Here is a 26,823-nt window from a genome sequence, read left to right as displayed (position 1 = left end):
ACGCAGTACCTATCAGGGTCTATTCTGTTACAGCTAGTCTTTTACAAATTAATATGAAAGCAAATAATTTTTAAATCTACGAAACCATTTTTCTATGTTTACTCTTAGAATGAAGCAATGACTGGAACTCACACTCAGAATCCAACATACTCAAGAGTCACCTTAGCATTAATGGAGGATACCGGCTGGTACAAAGCAAATTATTCCATGGCCCAGCCATTAGCTTGGGGCAAAAACTTAGGCTGTGATTTTGTCATGAGGAGCTGCAAACACTGGATTGACTCAAAGCGAGCTCAGTAAGTTCTCAGTATTTGCAATAACCTAAAGCAAGTTTAAGCTTCCAAAACCTCACTCAGTGGGATATCTCCTGTTTTTTTCCTTTTTTAACTGAGACTCAGAGCTACCTTAGTTGTTGCTAAGGGCTTTTTTTTATCCGAACCGCAGAGGATCGCTACGGAACGCATCACTTTTTTATCCTATTCCACTGGCATGTTCCAGTGCGGTCCATCCGTTCCAGTGGAAAGCTCAGACCACTCTTCCGAGGTGGGTTGAGGCCGCAGTTAGGCCGGTTGAACCGTCCGGAACTGCAAAGATCCCAATCCATTGCGTTCCATGCGTTCCATGGATAAAATAAAAGCCCTCTAATCGTTATCAGTGTCACATATCATGGTGCAGGATTGTTTGCAATAGTTACATCAGAGAGATATGTAATTGAAGAGAGTCAGCCAGAAAGGTTAAAAGTTTGGAGAAGGGGCAGGATTGTTCGCCATAGTTAAATCAGAGAGATATGTAATGGAAGAAAGTTTTCAGAAAGGTTAATATTGGGAGGAGGGAAAAAATATTATCTTTAAAATGAATGATTTTAGTGAGAGTTAATTATCAACGTAATTTAAGTATTCAATGATATTCTAAATTACTCAAATGTTAGATTAATCGAGTTTTAGACTCCATTTAGCACACAACCAATTCTAAATTCTTCAATGGAAAAAGGAAAAAGAAAAAAAATATTGGTTCAAGACGAATTCAGTGAGCCTGCAGCCTGCACTTATAATATTTTTGGCTAATTTTATTTTCAGGAATAAATCAATCCACCCGTTTTGTGAGAAAGTGAAGCGGGATCCTCTTGAAACTGAATGCACAGATGATCGCAACTCCCTAGCCCTCTGCAACTTAGTTGAACATGCTGAGCCTTTACCACCATTTTATCAGGTAAAAAGAGATTTGAATCCTTTCAAGAAAGATTTAAAGATAAATCTCTCGTTTGAAGCATGGGAAATCGGTATTTAATTTATTTTTGGTACCTATATTTTTAATTGATGTTTTAAAAGTTTCCTAATGTTTAAAATTTTCTTTTATATTTTACTTTCTGAACATGTTGCCTGACACACCAGTTTCCCGCATCAAAGGGTTCTACAAGGGTCGTGCTGCGCTGGTCGTTTCAGCCGTTGTGTTTTCATAGGTCACGAAAAAGAATTCTATTGAGAATAAAGAAGAGAGTAAAGAAGAATTTTAAAAGATCATACAAGAATCTTAGACCCCCCCTTCCTCCCTTCCTCAATGGAATTAGTGTTTAATGTAATGTTTTGGAGGTTATTTGAACTTCATTTCTGTCAATCTCTTTATGAATCCAAGAAAAGACGTCTTGGAAATGATTTGAAAGTGGCTGTCTGTAAGTATACTAAAGCATTTCATTGTTTATTTTGTTGTGCATTGGGTCTGTAGCTCAGAAAAAAACCCCTAACTCATTATTTTTTTGTCATCTTATTTTCAGAATTTTGACTACATTCCACACATCGAAAAAGGGCGTGAGGCTTACTATGGAGGTTCTGTGAGCTTAGCTGATTATTGTCCGTACATTCAAGAGTTCACATGGCGATCTAAAAATGTTGTGATAAGGGGATCCCACTGTCAGTTTCCAGAAAATAATCCTCGTAAGTCTAATGCTTAACCTTATAATCCAAATGCACAGTCTTTTTCAACTACTTGCTGTAAATGGAGTTTTGGAAGCTGAGAAACTTGGGAAACTAGGAAAAGTCTGAATGAAGAAATTGAGTCATCTGTGTTTCCTAACCTATTTAGTTGCCTGCTAAAATTTGCACATTCAGTTCCTTGTGATATTTTAACGTTCTTTTCGCTAAAAATGTTTTCATGGGTTGCAATACTAATTACATTGGTTTGAAGAGTTTTCTCAAGGAGTGATATTACATATTCCGGTGAGACTTCTTGTACTAAGATTCTGACAATAACTAACCCAACTCACTTCACCTAGCTTTTCAGGTAATATATTTAGTTGATGAACGATAGTTGAGTGCAAAGCACCCCTGAGATTAGAGACAAGGATTTTGACTTGACTTCCTAGCCATGGTGCTTGGTTCTAAAAAAAACAGAACTACTCATATTAAATGGAAAAACTCATTTTAAATGTGTTTTACCTCAAAAAACCGACTTCAAGTAAGTTTCACTCTTTTCGAGTAAGTTTTACCTTTCTTGGAAAAACACTGGTTACAACCAATCGGGAAAGTAACTGCAGACGAGCTTCAGATTTTATCGGATCCATCATCTCTGTCTCTAATCTCAGAAGTGCTTAATACCCAACTCTCGCTCATTGAAACAGTGGCTTGCTATCCAGATATAGGTGTTTGACTAAGCGCTCACTACATGGCGGTAAGTTCGCTTGTTGCAGTGGCCCCTTGCCCAAACCTCAGATTTGTTTTAACAACGTCCCTCAGCATGAAAACAAAGGGTTCAAAGGCTTTGCTGCACTGATGATGGATCCAATTAGATCCAAAATGTTTTTAAATTTGTTCTCTTGATTTGTCACAACAAGTTTTGCTCCAAACAGCGAGCCTCTAATGGGACAATTTAATCGAAATTAGTTTTTTCCCTTTCTAATGAGTATTTTTTTTTTTATATGGCCATGACTATGATGTCAAGGCAAAATATTTGGCTCCAAGTTATTCAGTACTAACAGCTCACTGTGAGTAGACTTTTGATGTCACATCAGTGTGATTCTTTATATCAGTGAGATATTCCACTTCAGGTTCTTTAGTTACTTCCTTCCAATCCTTAATGTTCTGTCTAATCTTTAATGTTCTCTAGATGCTGACAAGAACTTTGCTCTAGAATCTTACGGACCTGAATCAAAGTGTTTTGACCACACAAATCAAATGTGGGAGGAGTGGTCGTGTAAAGAGAAAAGACTTTGGCAGCATTGGGGCTCTGGCTGCTACGAGTTTCTTTGTCACAGTGGCAGGCTACATATCATGGTAGGTTTCTGTCCTTTATGCAGGTTAATTCTTTTATTTATTTGTAACCAGCCACAAGAAAAGAACCCTTGTGCCTCGCAGTTGGAGGCCAAAAAGGCACTGCTGGTTCCAGTGAAGAGTAGATAGTGTGAGTATCTGGCTGGAGACGGATACCTGCAAAAAACGTAACTGGCCGGATCATGCAGTACTCCGAATAATTGCCAGATACCTAGCCCAATTTTAACATAAACTTACATTTTATGTAGCTTTATTTTGGCATTGATACATTGCATTTGTTTTCATACCGCATTCTTTTTTTATATAATTAGGAGTCTCTTTGATTAATTTTTAAACCGATTTTCCTTTTAATCATTGCAATATTCCATTTCGATTTCCTGCAGTTCTTCATTAACTGCAGAATTTTTGGTCCCTATCATTACAAATAATGAAGACTTTATGGTACATCATTAATTGGGTTTTTTCTGCCCAAAATACAAATAGCCATTAAAGTAGCACAAGAGTTGGTGGTAAGGCACCATCCTTCCTCTTCTCCATGACTCACTAATTTTCGTAAGTTCATTTTCATAGACGGCAGATTCTCTTCTCATTCGCTATTTTTTTCTTTTTTTTCATTTTTTTTAAATTTTTATTTCAGGTTGCTAATTATACGTATACCTGCTATTTTCCTGGACAAGAAATAAAAATTCATATCCTTTGGAATGGATGGCTCCACAAAGGATCCATTGTCTGCCCACCATGTGAACAACTTTGCCAAGTAAGATTATTCCCAAGTTCTCTCCTACTTTTGTATAGGATATTCTCCTCAAAAAAGGAGAGCCTGTCTCACCATTTCAAAACTTTAATTGTCAATTGACTAACAAGATGGAAAACTTGCATAACTCGCCCAACATGATCACAATGGAATGACTCAAAAGAAATCCTTTGCTAAATGATGAGGAATCAAAGATTGTCCCTGAAAATTTGAATATGTGCTCTGAAATGTAAGAGAATAGTTCCAGTCTCTCCAAATTTTGTCATAAAGCCCTTTATGCATCTCAGCTCTTCATTAAAAATGATTATTTCCCCTCATGGTGAGATGTTTTTTTCATGAAATTTGGCAAAAAATTACCAAATAAATTACATTACACGTAAGTGCAATTATTTGGAGTCATCAGTGCAACATTTATCCATCGAAAGACTGGGTTTCCACTTTATTATGAATCTAGAAATTCAAGATATGGAGTAGTTATCAGAGAGTCTCCAATTTACATGAAAAATATGAATGTAACAGTGTAAATTGTCCACAAAATATTCTGTGAAAAAGCATGCTAAAAGCAAAGTGTAGAAGTAGCATCCTATCTTGAAGGAGCGTATTTATTTTTGTTAACATTTACAATTGAGGTGGATGGAGGAAGGGCATTTCTTGGTTGCATTGATTCAGAATCTTCAGTGCTAATTTATATTTTAGAGAGGGAATTATTCAGTGAATTTTCTAAAATTTTACGTTTTTAACAAAGTACATATGTAATATCATTAAGAATATTCAGTAAAAGTTACAACACATCAAATACATTTGCTTTAATCATAATGGATGAAACGTTAGTGGAGATTTTGAAACACCGCAACCAAGAAATACCCTTTCTGTACCCAGCGTTTCAATTCTGTTCATAATTCTTCAAACCTCACCTGTTTCTTGTGTTCCAAGATTTTTGTTCGATCACTTTTCAATCTCAAATTCACCCAAGTTCAATAATTCTTTCAGCCTTCCAATATTGCTTGCTTGCTTTTCTGCTATGAGACAAAGAATAACGCGGACATTTAGTACCAGTAAATGCTATTGATTGTCAAAAACATGATCAAATTAATAATTATTAACTGTTCCAGCTTGAATCTTCAAAAGCTCAGTATTTTTTTTTAGTCACGGTTGTAACAGTGACAGTAAGTGCTGCTAAGGGTCTATCAACATGACTGTATGAATAAATCATAATTTCTGTCGTACAGTAGTAAAATATATCAGAACCTTGATGTGAAGTATAATAATGATGGCAATAGAAGAAAATAAACTGGAGTATGAGGAGTAAAATCCTTGCAAATAAGACAATAAGAAATATTCAAGTTTCTTTTGCCACTCTGTTCAAACTTTGATGAAATAGCATATTTATTAACGTCTTATTCCTCCTTTTTTCATGTACAGGAACAATTGCTAGAGAAGGAGGAATATTGCAAACCACCAAGCGCACTACCTCCAGGAGTGAAATATCGCTCAGACGTTCAAACATGTCGCGGCACAAATGTGCGTGGCGTGCTCTCACATCCAGTTACCATGACGACTTTTTTTTTATTATTCTGGTTTGCGTTGTCATCATCCTAGCAGGACTCTATAGATGTTTTATCCAGTTTGTGAGGCAACGGCCTGCCAACCAAGAGTCTACTGCTCCACCAGCCATCTTGTGAAATTCTGCTGTTCTTGTTGATTGAAAGCAGCAACTTGGGTTCGAGACACCCTATTAGTCTAATATATTGTTTCTATTTTGTTGTCTGGCTAGTCAACGGTTACTCTATTTTTATGAAAGTTTAAAAAACAAAACAAAAAAAAAACCAAAAAAAAAACCTTCCAGATTCCTCTAGGGACATTCCAGATTTCTAATACTTCCAAAAAATGGAAAATACTTTTTCTTTCAGAGTAGTTTAGTTTTTGTTTCTGTTTTCCAAGTTCCTTCTAAAGTTCTTGTTTTGGGCAATTTGAAGAATCTCACACACAATATGGAAGTCCGCTTGTGATCAGCTAGAAGCCAAAGGAACATACTTTATCATATGCAGTCTTATCCCTGAAGTTAACATTAGAAGGTACGGAATTAAGAACATCAATAGGTTTGCGTTTCCTTATTGAAATTTTATATAGAATGTAATGGAAGTATCAAATCTTTCCGAGTTCAACCGATATGTGAGAAAGTAAGGGCATGCATAAGTTGCTGTGCTTAATTTTTTAGCCTGTCCAGTGGTCTGTTCCGGACAAAATTTAACTTTTGCTTTCAGCTCTTCAGAAGATACTGCGTATACTCAAGTTTTAGGTACCCTGTTTTGTTTGTCCAAACAATATACATAAACTTGATATCGTTTGGCAAAAATATTGTGATAAATAGCTCGCATAAAATAAGACAGGGCCAAGCCAAGTAATTATTTAAAAAGTCTTCAATTAATGTTATCTTCCATTTTGTGTTTCCTTACAATCCATTTTTTTTTTAAGCTAAAACTAATGGGTTTTAGATCAAGAGTTATGTGATAATCAGCCATTTTTGAATTCTCGTTGCATTTTTTTAAATTATGCATTCTTACAAGTACTTTTTGCTTCTTTACTCCAATACAATCAATAGAGAAGGAAAAAAAAACCATAAAAATTTCCGTCCTTGTATGTTTTAAAAATTAATCTGTGATTGAATTATAGTATTAGATAAGGTTTTTTTTTTTTTCTGGTTCTTTTTCCATCCCTCAATGTGATGCTATTTCTTGACATCTACTTGCCGTATGTACCCCCCATTTCTGTCATTTCTCTCATTGGCATTCCTTACTTCTTGGTTTTATTTTTATTTTGGAGTCCAAATCCGAATGGAAACCATTGGTGTTTTTTTTTATAAGTAGTTGTTACAGAAAGCTTTTCAAATTCATTATGAATTGCTATTTTAAGAATTTCTGTCATCAGCATCGTCTATGAGAAAATTTACAATATCATCGCCCCACTACGGTGTTGAATAATTAAGGAACTAGCATCACTGAGATGGTTTCTAATTTCTCTTCTTTCCTTTGTCTGAAGAGATTTATATTCCTTCTAGAGAATATTACATGCATTTTACTGTATATTTACTTTGAAAGGACTTGAAAATCTTCATTGTCCGTGTTTTTTCAAAGTCATTTTTTTTTGCCTTCATCAATTTGAAGCTGAGAAAATGTATCCCTTTCCCTTTGTTTTATTATGTAATCAGTGAAGTTGATCTCGGATCGACATTTCAATTACTTCTTCACCTGCTCCTTAAGATTACAATTCACATTAACTCAGTGAAATGGACCATTGGATAAGGTGAGAACAAGTTAATGCATTCTGCTATATGTTTCCTCTTTAAAATTTCAAGTAGAACATAATTTGCTCAGTAGGAATTATTAAAATTCACTTTTAACCAAAATATTACAGTTTTTTTAGCACTGGTCACAAAAAATTTAAATTTCATGACTAGGAAAAAAAAGAAAAAGAAAAAAAAGTGTGCTGTGTTCCCTCCCTGCCGTGTGTTGTTCGCAGTGTTAACAGAGCGCATCAATGGAATCAAAGCGCTGAGATAGAGGTTGCCATATTAGGATACTGTAGAGACAGTTACAGTAACATTTAGTGTGTGATTTAATTTGAGTGAAGAAGAAGTTTTAAACATTGATAAGATGAAGTCAAAGCTAAATAGGAACGTTGATATCTTGGTGAGGAATTAATTTCAATACTTTTTGTTAGATAAATTGTATTTTATGTCAAATTTTGATGAGGCAACATCACAATGCATAAATTTGCACCTTATTGAGTGGTCTATTGGTGTAATAATTGTCTTACAAAGTGTCCCTTTGATAATTATTAGGGCTGTGCAAATAAAATTATATGCAAACACCGGAAATGAACTCTAATTCAAATGACAGAAGTGAATGTTTAGTGCCACTGACCAAGATTCTGAGATGATTTTATTGATGCAAACAGACATCGTAGCAATTTTGAACTACTATTTGTATCTTTTGCTTCTATGTATTGACATAATTTGATCATATTTGAATCATTTTCAAGTATTTTCCTCGTTTTCATACTCTGTATTTTTTTGTGGACTATTCCCTTTGTGCTCAAATCTTGTTTGCGCAGTCCTATTAATTAAAACCCATTTTTCTCTTCAGATTTTTTCATCAACATATGAATGCAAAATTTTTAGTTCCACGTCTGTGAATTATGTGAAGACAAAGAAAACATGTTTCATTTTACTGTTGTATGCTTAGTTACGTCAGATTATATTTTCATTCTCAAAAAAAGAGGGGAGCCGTAATATTTGGAAAACACATCGGTAAAAAATTGCTCAAATTTAACTTGTACTATATTATATTCTTGTGTAAGATGACTTGAACAAAGTTTATTTTAATACTGTTTAGTCTAATTTTATTGTAAATAATACCTTGCGATCTGACTTTTTGTTGTGTCTCACTATTTCAAGCTTTTTCATTTTTAAAATTAGCTTGAAGGTTTAGGAAAGTCTGAATAGACCAATGGATTATCAACCTAGCCCGCAATGTAACTCAAGCCTAAATTTCAACCTAAGTATGTCTACCATTATCGCATCATACATTTTTCCCTTCAAGACTTCAATAATAGAGAGTAAACTTGAAGTAAGATTTAAAGTTAGAAGCAGGCTGAGTCTCAAAAAGACCTCAAGTAATAACCTCAGAAAAAAAGAATTTTGTGCTTTGTTGCATATGAGCTTCGGAAAAGAGCGATAATTTCAACTACATATGTGTATTTTTAACTAATTGTAATGCCGTCAGAAGTGCGGTTGCAATAGTCAGAGCTATGTCTGATTTAACCACATTTCTGGCTGACTCAACCATTTATACCTTGGGCTGCCACAAAAATTAACCAGTAAAATAGTTGGAATTATCTTACTTTCTTCCTTGAATGATATCTGAAGTGTTGAGAAAGGGTCTTTTTCCCATTCTACTTTGCTGAGGAAGAATTCCGTCAGAACATTTAAAGATCTCCAGATTCCCACGATTTAAAAATTTAATTTTGAGACATTTGATGTTTATTCTTCCTTGAAATTTTCGGAATTCCTCAATTGAATTGCAAATATAGTTCTCTGAAAAATTCAAAGAAGAAAATCCAAACGTTTTCCAGAATTTTTTTTGTTTTTTGTGGGAGGATATTTTTTTTTATACATACTTTGTCAGAATTTTTATTCAACACTTTCTCTTAGCACAGTAGCATTGTTAATTGTACTTGAGATGCAAGTATGTACTTAACTATTCAATTCTTTTTCAGCTAAGATCTCCGATGGCTCCGTACTCATTTTTTTACATTTTCGAAACCCTAGTGAACCGATGGTTTTCTAGGACTTGTCTAAATTTAATATTCACGCATTCCCTTGAGTAGAAGTTGCAAAACTCTGCTTTTTCTCGATCTGCTTCAAGATCATTCTTCTCATAACTTACTACCGCTCTCCAAAAACAGGTGTTAGAATAGTCCTAGGTCCACACTATTCTGCGGGGAAATGGAGGCCATAAAATTAAAAAAATTTCAACTCGAGTCAAAAATTTGAGCTAAAATGAGCATCAGTGCAAGACTGAGGGGGAAAAAGTTCAGCTCAGGCAGACGCTTGGAATCTGCCCCCTTAATCTTGCATTGATACTTCTTAGAGCTCAAATTTTTTACTCTAATTGATTTTTTTTTTCAATTTTATAGCCTCCATTTCCCCGCAGAATAGTGTGGACCTAGGACGTCTACTAGCCTGTTTCTTAGAGAGCGCCACATTTTTAGTGTTTTTTCTCTCTAAAAATTAAAAAGAGATTATGAAATGCATTGGCGGATCCAGCAGACTGGCAACATTGTTTTTTCTTCATTTAAACCTATGGAATTGTATCGATTTTTGAAGGGGCCGGGTGCTCCGACAAGAATCGATTATTCAACATAGGTTTAAATGGAAGAGATCCTGTGTTGCCATATTGCTGGATCTGCCCCTGTGAGAATGACAAGGAACTGTTAGTGTTTCTCTTATTAGTAGAATGAAAATGAACATACTCCTTCCCAGACTGCCTGTTACACATCAATGATAAGAGTAACATCTATCTTGATTTGCAACATTGCAGTTTTTGTGTCATTTGCTATTTTTTTGAAGAGGGAATCATTGTTGTGATAGTACAAAATGGCATGTTATTTTCCCGTTTTCTCATTAGAAAATCCCTTGAAAAATTACTCTCAGTAACGTTGGATGCATTCTCTTGCAGAAAATAAAATGTAAATTGAAATGCTCATACTCTCGTGAATCATTAGTAATTTTTTCGAATTTTACCGTCAACATGTTGTATCTCACAATGCATTTATTTCATTATTTTTTACCATATTTATTTAAAATGATCGCTAGAGTTTTTATTACTTTTTTAATTACCACTCATTAAAATCTTTTATTTTCCCTGTCTTGCTTGTCTATCCCACTAATGTTAAGTAGGTACATATATATATATAAATGTTCTCTTTTCTGCAGAGCAAGTTCACGCCCTATGTGTGTACAGTCCTGTAAAAATGACCCAAACGAAATCGTATGTTTCGTAATTTTGTTTATGTTTGTAAATAATGTGCATCTCAAATGTGTTTTGTCATTTCAAGGCGTTTGAATAAGGTTATTTGAAATTATTAATTGTACATAAGTGTATCGAAGCTTCTCAAGACTTGAAAAGAAATTAAGACAAAGTGCAATTTTAGCGCTAGTATTTAAACGAAAAATCATTGTTGGTAACCTAATTGTTGTAAAAAATTTCGATTCGAATGTCACAAAAATAAAAACTGTAAATCAATTTCATCATTTTTTCTTTGGAGTTCGTAAGTGCTGATCTTATTACGTGAAGGGTATCATAGAGATGAGAGTCAAAGGATTTCTTAAAAAATTGAGTCATTAATTATTTCAAGTTAAACCTATGAGTATAAGAAAAACTGTCCTTAGTGAAAAAATTTAACACTATGTAAAAATTTAAAAGCAGGAACAAGAGATCTGCTTTTTTAGGCTGTGAGCGAATAAGGGGTAGCCCTTCCTTTCCCTTTTCTGTTGGAATTTTGTAGATGGTAGTTTGCTTGAAGCCCTTTGCTGGTATAATGAGATTCTTTTTGTCCTTGTGAATTCTACCATTATGGTGGGGGAGGGGAGTTAGCTTTCATTAAAGCCCCCAAAATTTTTCAGAACTTAGACTTTCCTTGGAATTTTTCTATTCTCCCTCAAGAATACAGCTAATCTTAGTACATCCTTTCAGATACTAATCTGAAAGCTAGTGAAATTTTGTGCCGGAAAAATAATGATTGGTTTTGACAGTAACCCAGAGAAACGACAAAATGGGAGGGGCTCGAAATGTCAAAATACCCCAACTTGCTGCACAAATAAATGTTTTGCCACGTTTTCCCGCCAATAACTTTTGTATCTAATAATCTTTTATGTGGATAAATGTGCACTATCCACCGGTCATTTTCAATAAGCAGACTTGTTCCTTTGTTTTTGTTTTGTTTTCTATATACAAGTTGGTTCCTTTTTGCCAACTGCTGCTTCATCAACTCCAACCAGAAATATTTTTACTCCTCCGGAAATTTTTACTCCTCCTCCTGCTCATCCGGAAATATTTTTACTCTCTGGATCACCTTCAGAAACAAACTGTTTGAGATTCTTAAAACTCCATTAATTGAGCTATTCTGCAAATGATTTGTGACGTTGTACAGATAGATTCATTTTATTAGATTTTCTTCAACATTTACAAACATGATAACAATAGCCAAAAGCTACATATCATTCATAATGACTGAGAACGGAGGCTAACTTAAAACTTAACTAAAGTATAAAATTTTCACTATGTACAAATATTTATAATTCATCTATACGTGGCTCTAACAACCAAACAATAAATTAAAAATTGATATTTACAGTGCAAAAAAGGTGGAGTGAATTGATGTCATTGTAGTATAAGGAAGTTTGATGATATGCCCAGTTCTATGACCTCACATTCAAAGCGTTCTAATTCTACAGCCTCAATAACAGTTCCTCGTTAATTTTGGTGGAAAATATAAGGAAGTCATGCGGAGGCATATTTTCAGATTTTTGGTGAGTGAGTGGTCATTAATATTAGGAGCTTTCCACCAATCAGTTCCCTTTTTATAACACACCTTCCTCTCACAATTTGAGAGGGTTTTTCAAATTTTTGGTCTTGTTTCCATTGGAAAAAATGTCTTAATCAGTTTTTTTTGTTTTTTTTTTATTCAGAGATAGCAGTAATGCCTTCCCATTTTGAAATATCTGTATCTAGACTTTTGATACTTCAAACTACCACTATTGGACTTTCAAAGGGAGGAAAATCTACTTGTTTAGATTCTGCAGATTAGATATCAACCTCAGGATGGTTTATGTGTGTCGGTCCATTTCAATGTAGGGACCTTTGTGGCGAACGGTTAAGCTGCTCTCACTTATGTTGAAATTTTCAGCCATAAGTAGGTATATACATCAACAAAAAATGGCACACTTACTTATTCTTAAAAGAGAAAAACAATTTGTTAAAATTTTATAAAAAATGGAGTTTTTTGTGGAGTTATTTTAGGGCAATGCGCTTTTCGAAGGAGGGCGACTTGCCCTATCAAATCAATAGCATCAACTTGTAGCCAAATTGAAATCTTTGAGTATAGGTTGTCATTGAATAAAGTACATATGTCAGGATAACTCCCACATTTATTCCATCACTACGAGTCTATTTTTTCATACCTCTAGTATAAAACTATTTTGTAATGGGTAGCATAATGTCATAGGCGTAGCTCATGAAGTGCAACACAGATGTAACCCTGCCTCCTCACTTATTGTTAGAAATTTTTTAAAGGGTATGATTAATGTCAATAGAATGCAATGAAAGGAAAAGAGTAATTAGTGGCATGGACAATTAGTTCGAATGTGAGGGCGAACTCTTTCCTCACAAGAGTCTGGATTTTTTTATCCTTCTTGAACATTGTCACGCATTTTTACTAGTCCTTCAGAAAGTTTTTAGAATTCTGTGAAGCATTGAGATCAAAATTTAGGTTTAGAAAATTCCTAAATGTGTGTATAACTTGGGAGAAATTATTTAAGAAAAGACTCCTGAGCTTGTTCCTGCAGACTTGTGACCACAGTGGTGAAAGAACATCCTGCATGGGCAGTAATACTGAAGGAACGACAAATCTAGAGAGTAAGGATAAAGATAAAATGAAATGAAATCTGAAAGAGAAAAAAGAGGATCTTTGGATCCAAGGTGGAAGTACGACTGATACACTCAGGACGAGCAGATTGCTTAAACAGTGCTAATTTTGATCTTTAATCTTTGGGAAATTCATAGTATCATCTTGACTTGGACGGTATGCCAAAATACGGCTCTGGCTCTTCGTTACAGTGTCATCCTGATCCCCCAAACTGCCCATTCGGCACATGAGGTATTCTTATTTCCCATTTTGAAGACTACCCCAGCTACGCCTATGAAAAAAAATGTCGACAAACACCTGATTATAGTAAGTGTTGCGCTGACTCCACCACTATTATGAGTTTTACAAAAGGAATAATGTTTCAGCTGTCAACTGCAACACGAAAATAAGAAGAAGGAAATATCTTAAAACAGGTAATCAAGGCAGTTCTCATGTCATGAAAATGTATGCCTATGGATTACGAACCGGGAAATGGCAGCATGCGGCATGCACTCAGGTTCGTTTCCACCACAGCTTCGGTTGGAAATCATGTTGGAAATCTGAGTTCCAGAGATCATTACAACATTGATTAGAGAGAGAGGGCCCTAAGTGCCAGCGGTGATATGAAAACTGATCATAAAAGATGATAAAAATCATTAGAGGAAGTAAATTTTAAGCAAAGAATTATGTTAATAAATGAAAATCAGGAAGTCATTCTCATGTACTTACATTTCCAAGTAAGAAGAACAATTATTGAAATTCATGTAATATTTTCATACCTTTCAGGTAATGTTCGTTTTGCTGTGGTGTAACTTGAATATATAATAACTCAATCCATTTTCATGTGAAAAAGTCTTTCAGTTCATTGAAAATTTTAGTAATTTTCCTGAAAATATTCCATGATCTGGAAATGATACGGTTACCTCAGGAATGGAAAATTCGTTGCTTGCTTCACTGAAATATAAATCGAAAAATTGACGTAATACATACATCTGAACAGTTTTTCAACATGATATTCACTTCCTCTTAAAAATTTTTACCGCTCTTTCATGATTGTTTTATTTCAGTAATTTTTGACAATCACCGCTACTAGGGTGGGGAGCATTGGGGAAAAGAGGGGGAGGGACGATGGTAGGGAGAACAAAGGGGCAGCGGGAGAGAGAGAGAAAATCAATGTAGATTTTGGAGACACACAAATATTGGGTAACTTTGAGGGTCTGCTCATAAGTTGTTGACGCTTATGATTTGATTGATCCATCCGATGAATGATGAGACCTTGACATAGACTCCAGGGACATCAACTCGGCCGCACCCGAAACCCCAAGACACTAGACCGGCCAGTTCATAAAATCCATCATCTTGACACACTAGCGGACCTCCCCCGTCACCCTGAAAGGAAAATTTACATCACATTCATTGCTTGGATTTCATACTTGGAACTAACGCAATATGGAAAAAATTACAATATAATTGAGTGGCTTGGAGGACAAGGCGTGCAAGTGCAGTTTTTGAAAAATTGAGATATTAATTATTTCAAGTAAAACTAGTCTTAATGCATATTCTGTGTAAAATTCGCTTCCAAATTCCAATTTTTATGCATCAGAAAGTGAGTTTGAACTTTTTTTCTGCCATGAGGATCCATGTAATTTCAAACATGTATTCCTTGAAATGGCAAAAACTGCAGCTATCCCACATGTCCTCCAAGCCCCTCAATTCTACTTAAAAAACATGTTGGCTGAGGAGACATCTAGGTGAAGTATCCTCAAGGACTTGCCTTCAGGGCCGGATTAAGGGGGTGGCCACATGGGCCGCGGCCCATGGCGGCAAATCTAAGGGGCGGCAAAAATTTGCAATTTCTTAAAGTGTAGGTGAAAAAAAAATCGGATTTATAAAAACAAAATTACAATCGAGAAAAGACGACAAAATCTCTCATTTCCTGAGAGTATAGTAATTTCTAATTTTGTCGTCTCTTAGTGATACAAGAGACAGCACCCTCAATAAATCGAGTTACGAGAGAGACCAAACACGCAATTTAGCCTAGAACGGCGCGACTTAGAGAGTCATGATAACGAGGACTTGAGATGAAAAGGAGAAGCCCTCGGCGCGGCGATCGGCATGTAACTCATTTTAGCGCCTACAAGACTGCACGAATAATTCACGCATTGCATCGAACACAGTGCGGTCATTGCGGTCAGCGTGAAACGGATAGCGCCTACAAGAATGCATGAATACTTCACGCATTGCTCCAAACACAGTGCGGTTAGCGTGAAACGCAATATTGCCTGCAAGACTGCGTGAATACTTCACGCGTTGCGTCCAACACACTGCGTTCAGCAGCGGTCGGCGTAAAACGCATAGCGCCTACAAGACTGTAGGAATACTTCACGCATTGCGCCAAACACGGTGCGGTCTGCGCAGCGCGGCGGCAGAAGTTAAAATCATTGATCCACATTTATATTTGTTCTTTCATAATTTTTTCGTTCATTTCTTATAAATGGAGGGCCTTGTCCACACAGAGATAGGTTTACAGAACTTAACTTTCGCACAAAGTTCCGTGAACTTTTGCTAGTAGTGTAGACAGGGCTTTCCCAAAAAATGTGTTCAACACGAGTAAATGCATCTCATCCACCCCTCCCCCGCTGACACGTTCATTTGATGGTTTTTATCGAGTTTCAAAACGAATGAGAAGGGGCGGCAAAATACAGGCGGCCCATGGGCGGCAAGTAGGTGAATCCGGCCCTGCTTGCCTTATTGCTGAATTTCATTGTATATAATACTGCCGTGCTAAGGAAAAACGCTATATGAACATTTGAGAGTTGCCAAACTTCCCTGGACAAGTAATGAATTTTTGAAGAAAATTATGTATATTTTTCATTGAAATTTTCAGATATTTTTGATCAAAGTACGGATAAAATAGTCTGACAAATTTGAAGAAAAATTTTCACAATTTTCGCAATATATTCGTTTTTTATTAAAGGAAATACTGCAACGTGTGAAGGCTCATACGGCATTATTCTTCCTTAGCACGGCAGGATACCTAGTACAACTTAGTTGAGAAACTTGCCGCTTTTCTCTTATAATTTTTAAAAGGATTGAATTGGTAATTCAATATTGTCCACCCAAAATTGTCACGGAAAACTATGCACACCTATTTTAAGAAATGATGCTTTTTCCTGACGGTAATTTAGCAACATTCACATAATAAGCACGCGGAACCAATTCTGCCTATAAACATGCACAGCAGGCTGCCAGAACGATTGAAACCGGAAGCGCCTTCAATTGGTTTACTTATGCAACAAGGACATCCAGAGAGCAACTATAGCTGCTCTCTGGATGTCCTTGTTGCATAAGCAAACGAGTGAAGGCGCACAGGCACTCCTGATGCTTTCAACAACGCGCTCTGGTTTCAATCGCTCTGGCAGCCTGCCGTGCTAGGACAGAACTATAAGGGATTCGCGTGCTTATTCGAATGTTGCCAAATTTCCTGAAAAATCATCATTTCTCAAAAAAGATATGAACATTTGGTTTTTGTGACTATAACATTTTTGGGTTTACCTAGAGTAAATTACGAATCCAATCCCTTTAAAAATGTTTAGGAGAAGGCGAAAAGTTATGCAAAAAATTCGTTATTCGTCCAAGGAAAATTCAGCAACATCTGAATATTCACAGCAACGGTGACGAGAGATCTCGATGGTGACATCATAAGATCACTCCATCTTCGTTCGCACTAATGCAGATTTCCTATTGCATTTTACTTCTTAGAGGGATATGATCTTCAACCTTGTAGTTTTTTTTCCCCTGCTTTAAACTGAGGGGCTCGGAGGACAAGGCGCGTAGCGGAAAGAAAGTTCAAATTGACTTTTTGATAGATACTTAAAAATTGAAATTTGGGAGCGAACTTTTCACAAAATATGTATTTAGACTAGTTTATATACTTGAAATCATAAAAACTCAATCTCTGGTAAAAATTGGCGATAAGAGCTGCGTCTCAAATATATACCATAGGAATTCTTATAGCCGGCTAAAGAAGGCTACAGAAAAGCATATAGCTGGCTGTAGAATGCGGAGAAAATCATACGGCCGGGCTATACGGAGCGATAAAAAATTATGCAGCCGGGCTATAGTTCCTATCGTCGGGCTTTACACTTTATCGCCTATGGCTGTTGATTTTTCGCCATCGATTATGAAAGGCTATAAGAAATTGTGTAGAAATTCGTGTGCATTGGAAATCATTAAGTTTGATACGGAACCACCTCAATATTTACAAAACACACATTATATTTTCCTTTAATACATATTTTTTTTCATCAATTAAAATGAGAATAATCCATACAGGATGTGCAAACATTTCAAAATCATGAGTTGAATCACGCTGACTCCGACAGATTAAATATTAGAGCCGAACACCAAGCGTAGCGGCGACGCACTGGCGCCTACAAACCTAACAGGGATACTTCACGCATTGCGCATTGCGTGAAGTATCCCTGTTAGGTTTGTAGGCGCCAATGCGCGTTCCGCGCTGGCTGCCCGCCTGCCGCGTCGCAGCGTGCCACGGCGCTTGAAGCAACTATTTCACACCAGAGGTATTGCACAGTATCATACGAAACTGAAGGCGCTCTAATATAATAGGAATGGCAGGCATCCATCAACAGTACGGAGCTTTCCTCGCAAAATAAATCAAGATACTACGGCCCAAAAAGAGAGCAGTAGTCCAAAAACTCACTACGTCCTAGCATCCGTAATTAGTAACGTTTAGCATACATTTTATCGCCTGGCTGTTGCTTAGTCGCCATCAGCTATAAAAGGCCATAAAAAATTGGGTAGCCGGCTATAGAAGCTATTGGAAATCTTACAGCCGGCTGTAGGTCTATGGTATTTTGGAACACAGATTTTACTGCCAATTTTTACCAGGGATTTTTTTTTTTAAAAAAACTGCACTTATGTGCCTTGTCCTCCAAGCCCTTTCAATTATCTAGCAAATAAGGTGCTATGTCCGTTGGTTTTTTACCTGACAAGCGTCGTTCCCTTCCTCGCCTCCTGCGCAAAAACTGCTGGCTGGTAAAATGAATATCTTCTCTGTTACGGCATTTATTTTTCGTATACATTCTGCGTCACTGACAATCGGGATCTCGGCCTCTCGCACTCGCAATGGTATTGGTCCAGCTGAAAAGAATGATGAATTAAAATTAACACAATTAATAAAAATATAAGCATAACTATAAAAAAATAAGCATAACTTTCTTTAAATATTCATGTTTTATCCGGAAAAATTCGGTAACTCTCGAATGTTCACATGGCGTTTTACCATACTTCCGTCCGAGGGAAAAATGCCGCATGAACATTCTAGAGTTGCCAAATTTCCGTTGATGAAACATGTATTTTTGACGAGATTCGTGCACATTTTTCTTTCAAATTTTCAGATATTTTAGATTAAATTGCGTACAAAATTGCCTGAAAAATCTAGAAAAAAATATTCAGGATGGAGAATTTGCACGTAAATTTTTTTATTGCTTCATCTGAAAATGCTTAAAGAGCTGATTTTACAGTATTTTTTATAATTTTTTTCGGCTACGGGAAATAGTGTAAAAATATATTTAAAAGTGAGAAAATGCGCCGCCTGGTGACGTCATATGGCGGCGTTGCCCATTTAAACGCATGTATTTTAGCCAATCCGGTTATTTTGTAAAATCTGCTCAAATAATTGTTCAATTTATGAATCAAGGGTATCCTTGTGTTCAGCTCACTCGGTAACGTCCATTCAAACACGGAATTCATCAAATTTCAGACACCTGCAAATTCTCCATTTTCCCTGTAAATTCGGTCTTTATCGAAGGAAATTTGACAGCGTCTGAAGGCTCATACGGCGTTTTTCCTTAACGCGGCAGTATAGCACGGCAGTGTAGAAGCGTCCTCAAAGCAGCACAGGGATACAACTATTCCAGCTCAGAAGACGCCTTTGTTGCATAGACTGAAAATTGAAGGCGGTTACATACCTTCTCCCATGTAGCCGTATCCGGTAACTGTGCATCTCTTGCCTGCGGCGTGGCTGACGCCGCGGGCGGGGAGGCAAACGAGGCAGACGCCGTCCCTCAGCTCGGCCTGGCCGTGGAGCTTGAGGAGGGCGATGTCGTTGTCGAGCGTCTGCGAGTTGTGGTTGTGGTGGATGTACGTCGTCGCCACCCTCAGCGTCTGCGCCCCCGGGCTCCCGTACTTGCGAGTCAAGTCGTGGTCGCCCACTCGCACGTAGATCGCGTCCCCGGAACGCACGATGCTGCAACAAACACATCACATCCCCATTAGTATTTACACACTCATACTAAAACCCAAGTAGCATAGTGCAAGGAAAATATTGAAATTAAATTGCAATTTGATTTCAATGAAATTTTAATTTTTTTACCTCCAAATTTCAATATTTTTACATCATTTAGTCGATTTATACCGATTTTAAACAATCAATAAAATGAGCTCCATGTATCAAAAAAATAGGCAATATGCATTGCAATGAAAAATTGCAACTTATTTCAATTTTAGTACAAGTTTCAATAAATGGGGCCCCTTCAAAGAGGAGCTTGGCAAAATACGCAACACTCCGTGGAACTGCAATAATTTTACTATGTAATTGGTACTTATTGCAATCTGTGCTACATAGGTTCCTCCTCCTCTTCTCCCTCCTCTTTTTCTTCTTCTTCTATTCTTCTTTTTTTTCTTCTACTTATTCATCTACTGACGACTGAAAAGGCGGGGGAAAACGGGCTGGATTAAGGTGTGAGAGGAAAATAGGTACATGAAAGGGAACATGAGCCTGATTCTGGCCCCTCGGTTGAGATGCACAGAAAATCCTCGGGGTTCTCGGTTTGAAAAAAGGTGGGCTTGCGGGTATGAGAGTCCGTCACAGTTGGAAGTTGGCACAGCGAACCGCCTCGGTGCCAAGTCCAAGCAGTATTTCGGTTTTTAAGGCGAATTTTCAGCTTCGCTGCCAGAGACAACCAGCGACAGAACTTGGCAAATTAGTTTTTTGCACTGGAAACTGCAAACCACCCTAATTCTACTCAAGTTAGACATTTTCGGACGTTCCATGTTTCTAAACATCGGAAGAACATTTTTGTGTGATCTTGTATAAAATGCTCGACAATCATACATTAAAGCGGAGATGATGAGGGGAGCTAAAAACGGAGCGAGCGACTTAGGAACCCGCCTCTGATGAAGGATCAGCGGATATTGGAAGGAAGGAGTAAGTCCAAAATGTTCATATTCTTTTCTCCTGCATTTTTGGCCACTTACACATTTTCTGAGAAATGTTTTACATATATTTTGGAAAAATCTCAAAATTCGTGTCCGTACCTACCAAAAGGAGACATCTCCATGAATTTTGCTTACTTGACGCAAATGAGGGATGAAACTTTTAAAACTCATTTTCAACTCTCAAACATCTCTAAATTTCCCTTCACTTTTTTTAAAAGCAGCACGAGTCCAAATTTCAAATTTTTTCAGAAGAGCACCAAAAATTTTTGCACAAAAAAAAGTATTTCAGAACTTTCAAGTGGTCGTTGTTTCCGTATGGGGGACTATACTGTCACAGGTTTAGCAATCCTGCGGACCCCAGCTGGTAGCCCCTGCCTCAAAGGGGGTGGGTAGACAGGGCTCTTAGCTGTGGTGGAAGCAACCTGTCTAGGAGAGGAAACTCCGAAATCAAACCCTGGTCCTCCAGGTTGGGGGTTGGGGCATCGGGCTGACTCCCCGATCCTTGGAAAAAATGTACAATGTCAAAAAACCCAATAACATATGCCTCGGTAATCATGGAAACAAACGGACTCTTCGACTTAGATTACGGAAAACGACACTCGCTTTTGGTACTTGGAATGTGCAAGGCATTTCCAAGAAACTGACGGAAGTGGTATCGGAGATAAAGAACAACGGGATCGACGTGGCGGTAATAACGGAAACAAAGAAAAAAGGCCACGGATCAGAGAGCCTTGGGGACTACGATTTATTCTACAGTGGAGTGCCGAAACATCAGCGTGCACAACAGGGTGTCGCAATTCTGATCCGCAAAAAATTTCGAAAAAATATTAAGAACTGGGAGGCCATCAACGCTCGCATGATTAAGATGAACCTAACATTGCACGGTCACAGAGTCACTGTTTTGGGAGTATACGGGGTCAATGATGATGCTACCATTGCACTTAAGGATCAGTTTTTTGAAGAACTAGACGAGGAGGTAGTGAAGGTAGGACCTGGGAGGGAAGTCCTTGTGTTGGGAGATCTAAACGGTAGAACGGGATCCCGGGTGAACAGTAAAGTCGTCGGCCCGTTCGGTGAAGTTACGGTGAACGACAACGGAAGCCGCATTATCGACGTTTGCGAGCAGAGGGAACTAAAAGTGTTGAACGGGTTCTACCAACACAAGGATATTCACAAATATACTTGGGTCCAACCTACTCGCGGCTTAAGATCCATCATTGACTACGTGCTCGTTAAACAGGTAACAAACCTTAAGATCCAGCAGGTGAGAGTATGTAGAGGACTCTCCTGCGGTAGTGACCACTATTTCCTCAGAGCGGATGTAGCCTTTCCCGCTCGTGTGTCGCAGAACGATCAAGGCGACAATCAACAACCGGAGCGACAACGCGTACATCAAGTTCAGTATAACATCGATAGCCTAAAGCACCCGAGTGTCAAGGCTCTGTACGCAAAGCGCCTGGATGAAAAGTTAGGAGATGCGTGCGATGGCAGTACGGAAGAGCGGTATGAGTTTATCAAGAATTGCGTTCACTCGGCGGCAGCGGAGGCCCTGGGGGTTTCTGATCCAAAAAATGATAATCAAAAACCGTACTGGTGGGATGCGGAGGTAGAGGAGGAAATAAATGTGAAAAGGAATAGGTATCATCAGTTTCTCTCTTCTCAAAAGTTGGATGATAAAATCATGTACAAACAGGCTCAAGCAAGGGTCCGTCGGGTCATCACTCGGAAGAAGAATGAGGCTTGGGAAGAAAGCTGTATGAAGATAAATACCTACCTTGGAGGCCGGAAAAGTACGGAAGGCTGGAAAGTGATCAAAGGGTTGCGACGAAATAAAATGCGCGACATCATATCTCCGATACCAATTGACAAGATGGAGGACTATTTTAAAGATTTATTAACGGAGAGGCGACCCGAGTTTCAAGGCGGAGTCATAAGCACTAAAGAAGATTCCAACGTGGAGATCCAGCTCCAAGATGTAGTGAAGGCTGTGAGGGAGCTGAAAACTCGCAGAGCTCCTGGACCTGGGGGTATACCGGCGGAGTTGATAAAATGTGGCACCGGTAAACTATTTGAACATCTGAGGAAACTCATGCAAGACTGTTTGCATGGTTCCGAAATACCAAAGGATTGGAAGGAATCTTGGATTACTCCCAGTCATAAGAAAGGTAGTAAACAAGATTGCGATAATTACAGAGGTATATCGGTCACAGGAACCTTGAGCAAGGTCTATGGTAAAATTCTCAAGGCAAAGGTCGAAGAGTTTTGGAGCGGCCAGGAAGCCGAAGAACAGGCTGGTTTTAGAGCCGGTAGGTCTACCGTCGACCATCTGTTCACCATTACCCAGGTCATCGAGAAGAAAAGGGCGGTCAGCCAGGAGCTGCACTTGGTGTTTGTGGATCTTCAGAAAGCTTATGACAGCGTGCCGTTAGTGAAGCTTTGGGAAGCCTTGGAAAAAAGGGGTTTTAGCAAAGGACTTGTGGGGGCAATTAAATCATTTTATAACGGGACGATAGCAAGAATTAAATGTCGTGGAGAGTTGTCCGGAGGTTTTTTCGTCACAAAAGGGCTAAAACAAGGCTGCTGCTTGTCACCAACACTATTTAAGGTATACCTAGAGCACGTTTTAAAGGAATGGAAAAATAAGGTTGCGGGAATGGGCGTTCCACTCGTTGATGGGCAGACCCTTTATACTCTATGCTTTGCCGATGACCAGATCGTTGTAGCTCAAGATGAGGAAGATGCAGATTACATGACGCGGAAGTTGGTCGAAGAATATCGGAAATGGGGCATGGACGTTAGTGTGTCCAAGACAGAGAAGCTGGTCGTGGGAGCAGCGCATCAACGGCAAAGCATAGAGCTTGAGGATGGACGGCGCATCGAAGAGTGTGACGAGTATAAGTATCTCGGTGTTTGGCTCGATCAGGATGGAAGGATGGATAGAGCAATTAAGGACAGGATCATCCAGGGCAGGAGAGCCATTGCGATGCTGAACGGGGTGCTCTGGGATCAAAGCATCTCAAAGGCAAACAAGCACCGGATATATGATGCCATCGTTAAAAGTATCTTGCTCTATGGTAGTGAAGTGTGGCCTTTGACGAAAAGAACGCAAGAAATGTTGAGGGCAACTGAAATGGATTTTTGGCGGCGATCTGCCGGCATTTCGAGACGGGACCGTGTCCGTAATGAGAGAATTCGCCAGGTGATGAAGGTTGAGAAAGATATCGTGCACGACGTCATGTCCAGGCAGTTATGCTGGTATGGACATGTGCAAAGAATGTCGGAGGAGAGGTTGCCCAAACAAGTTTTGGATTGGGTACCACCTGGGAAGAGGCGACGGGGACGTCCCGTAAAGGGTTGGCGGCAGGGCGTTGACGAAGAGATGTTGCGGTGTCAGTTGCCCGATAACCTCTGGGAAGACAGGCATATGTGGCGTTTGGGTGTCGTAGAACGCCAGAGTGCGTTATAAAGCGACTCTATATATATATAGTTTTTTGTCTCGATAAAAATTTGATTTTGTGGACTTACGCCCTTTTGATAGAGATCGATCCTATTGTTTGTTGCAATTACGGCAACGGACGATGCGTCCCAAAGCACTAATGAGCTCCCCAGGAGTATGGCTCTCCAAGGAGGTGGAGGAGGTGGAGGAGAAGGAGGAGGAGGAGGAGGAGGAGGAAGAGAAGAAGAAGGAGGAGGAGGTGGAGGAGGAGGAGGAGGAGGAGGAGGTGGAGGTAGAGGAGGAGGAGGAGTAGGAGGAGGAGGTGGAGGAGGAGGAGATGGAGGTGGAGGAGGTGGAGGTAGAGGAGGAGGAGGAGGAGGAGGAAGAGGAGGAGGAGGAGGAGGAGGAGGAGGAGGAGGAGGAGGAGGAGGATGAGGAGGAGGAAGAAGAATCAGGGTCGGGGTCGCTTGCGCGTAATGTCGCATCGGGCGTGGGGCGTCGCGTCAAGACGGCGAGCAGAATCGGATGAGGAACTTGCATGTGGATGTGGATGTGGATGTGGAAGGTGGCTAACGGTAAACGGCCCAGAAGTGAGAAGTCCGCCAACCGCCGCCGCGCGCCGCTCGACCACGGCTGTCAAATCGCTCGCTGAATTCGCTCCCCAAGATCACGCACATCCTCGCTTTCATCGTATTAGGTCCCCTCTTTCAAATGCTGGACTTGGAGTTGGAATTGACACAGGTGATTTTTTGCGGGAAAATGGGAACGCGCGTCGAGACTAGGGCAGGAATGATCCTTCCAGAATTTATGACCAGAACTGAGGAAAATGGAGGTTACCATGGCTGGGCCATGGTATAGTTCCAGAGACGTCTTTGGGACGAATCCCATGAAACGTCCCGTGGAGACAAGGCCCAAAGAAAACATTCGCTGACGGGTTGCTAATTTTTCTGACACCTAGCGCGTCTCTTCTGTCAATCTCTCTTTGTCTTTAAAAGCCCATAGATTCCTGTTGCCAGCTGTCTGATCGTTGAAATTGATAGACAAAACTATAGACAAAGAAGACATAAGGAGTATGGAGCGATCCTATTGGTCGAAATAGGTGGCTCTTATAGACTAAGGGAAAAAATGATGGACTAACTGAAGGGTCTCTCGTGGGTTGCGGTTAGTTAGTCTAGTACCTACCTCCTTTGTCCATCGCAAACACCCGCTTCAAACCAATAGAATCCCTCCATATCCTTTTTGCCATCTTTGTCCATAGCTTTGTCAACCAATTTCAACAATCAACCCGCAGTCAGAAATGAATTCAACATGTCTTGACTCTCTCTAAAAAGGGACTCGAGGGTGTTTTGAATGTCCACTCGTGACAAGCTGGGCCAGGACGAAATTACAGGTATTAGAGTGAGGGATGGGAGATACGTACTTGGTGACGCAATGTGCGGCGGTGAGGACCCACTGAGTTCCGATGAGGGCTCCTCCGCAGAGGTACTGGTTGAGGGAGTTGATGAGGGCCACTTGCCAGCACCACTCGGCCGGGTCCGCGTCTTCGCCGCCGACGACGCGCGCCGTCCGCGCGGGGGCGCCCGACCCGGCTCCTCGGGCCGTCCCTTTCACGCCGCAGACGTACTTGCTGTACACTGGAGGCCGCGTCGAACTCGCCACGCTCATCGTCGTCGTGTGAACTGAAAATTCAAATCACAATTCTTACATAACATCATTTCATACGTCTAGAATATCCAGCTGAAAGACAAAATACCCGCAGTTAGACGCCGCGCCCTTTATACTGAGAGTAAAGAAAATGCGAATCCACAATTATTTCATAACATCATTTTGCACGTCTAGAATATCGAGCTGAAAGATAGAATACCCGCGGTTAGACGCCCTTTATACTGAGAGTAAATACGATGCGAATCCATTTCTGATTGGGCCTCATTTTATGCCCTCACAGTGTCACAACCGGGAACTAATTTTGAACTCACTGAGATAGTGTTGAGGCAAAGTTAGGGGATGTTGGCTCATATCGTGGGAAAATCGTATGACCTTTGAACTGACGTATTTGGGGGGCCGAACCCCACCTTGCAATTAGTTTGAAGTGATCTCTGCGATTTTTTCTTAAAAGTGCTTACAACTTGGTAAATTTTCCCGTCTTATTTTTTCTTTACGAGAGAGGGGCAAAAATGTTGACTCCCCCAGAAGATGGTGCTCTTTGAGATAGAAACATGCCCAAAGTTTCGTTTTTCTATCTCTAACCTTTCAAAAGTTAGAGGGGGGGCGGAACTTTTGGAACACACTGTATATATCTGGTTCATCCATAAAAGAAACTAATCTCAGTAACTTTTTGGACAGACATTTTGGACATTTTGGAAACTCCCCGGGGCCGAAAAAGAAAACCAGACAATTTGAATTTTCATTATATTCGATGTAGCTAAATGTGAAAATTTGATTCTGAAGTATTCTGAAAAATTATTGATCAATTTACGTCAAATTTTAGCTTTTCCCGTTGATAAAGATAGCCCTTCCCTGTACGGTGATCACTCATGAGAAACATTTGACATCACGTCTTACCTATTTGATTTGTCGATAGTTGAGGTGAGTAGTGAGGTTTGAAAGGAACTGGATATGTATCATTGCGATTATTAGAGAGACTTGAGGAGCCTTGAGGTGATTTGGAGTCCAAGACATCGCGGATGAGAGACTTGGGTGCGCAGCACTGAGTGCCTGTCTTCCGACATTTGAAAACGTCTGTCATTTCAGCATTTCCTGTGGAAACAAATAACATTGATTTATAACTAGTATCGATAATGATTTAAACATTTCCCCTTAAATAGGTACCAAACATTTTTGGATTGTATGTAGCATTTGCAACAATTGCAACCATTCGCTAGAATGAGAAACTTCCTTCGCCAAGTAAAAGTACTGAAAATACGAATGAAAGTATGGAAAAT

General features: G+C 39.1%; 2 protein-coding genes across 2 annotated transcripts in view; one reads left to right on the top strand and one right to left on the bottom strand.

The window, feature by feature from the left end:
• Positions 1 to 10,823, top strand: part of Invadolysin (leishmanolysin-like peptidase, invadolysin) — an 89,419-nt gene extending 78,596 nt beyond the window's left edge. Inside the window, exons 9-14 of the mRNA XM_019044606.2 lie at positions 109 to 296; positions 1,077 to 1,209; positions 1,772 to 1,931; positions 3,100 to 3,266; positions 3,901 to 4,020; positions 5,440 to 10,823. Coding sequence (XP_018900151.2) covers positions 109 to 296; positions 1,077 to 1,209; positions 1,772 to 1,931; positions 3,100 to 3,266; positions 3,901 to 4,020; positions 5,440 to 5,616 — 945 coding nt within the window. The 3' untranslated portion in view covers positions 5,617 to 10,823. The remainder of the gene's footprint in view (positions 1 to 108; positions 297 to 1,076; positions 1,210 to 1,771; positions 1,932 to 3,099; positions 3,267 to 3,900; positions 4,021 to 5,439) is intronic.
• Positions 10,824 to 11,685: 862 nt separating this feature from the next.
• mas (trypsin-like serine protease domain-containing protein masquerade) overlaps positions 11,686 to 26,823 on the bottom strand; it is a 43,067-nt gene continuing 27,929 nt past the window's right edge. The window contains exons 5-9 of the mRNA XM_019044605.2: positions 26,444 to 26,638; positions 25,302 to 25,560; positions 19,197 to 19,474; positions 18,212 to 18,366; positions 11,686 to 14,592 (exon numbers count right to left, since the gene is read on the bottom strand). Coding sequence (XP_018900150.2) covers positions 14,425 to 14,592; positions 18,212 to 18,366; positions 19,197 to 19,474; positions 25,302 to 25,560; positions 26,444 to 26,638 — 1,055 coding nt within the window. The 3' untranslated portion in view covers positions 11,686 to 14,424. The remainder of the gene's footprint in view (positions 14,593 to 18,211; positions 18,367 to 19,196; positions 19,475 to 25,301; positions 25,561 to 26,443; positions 26,639 to 26,823) is intronic.

The sequence above is a fragment of the Bemisia tabaci genome, chromosome 2 (assembly GCF_918797505.1).
Source record: "Bemisia tabaci chromosome 2, PGI_BMITA_v3".
NCBI classification, from domain to species: domain Eukaryota; kingdom Metazoa; phylum Arthropoda; class Insecta; order Hemiptera; family Aleyrodidae; genus Bemisia; species Bemisia tabaci.
This window is presented reverse-complemented; position numbering and strand designations above follow the sequence as displayed.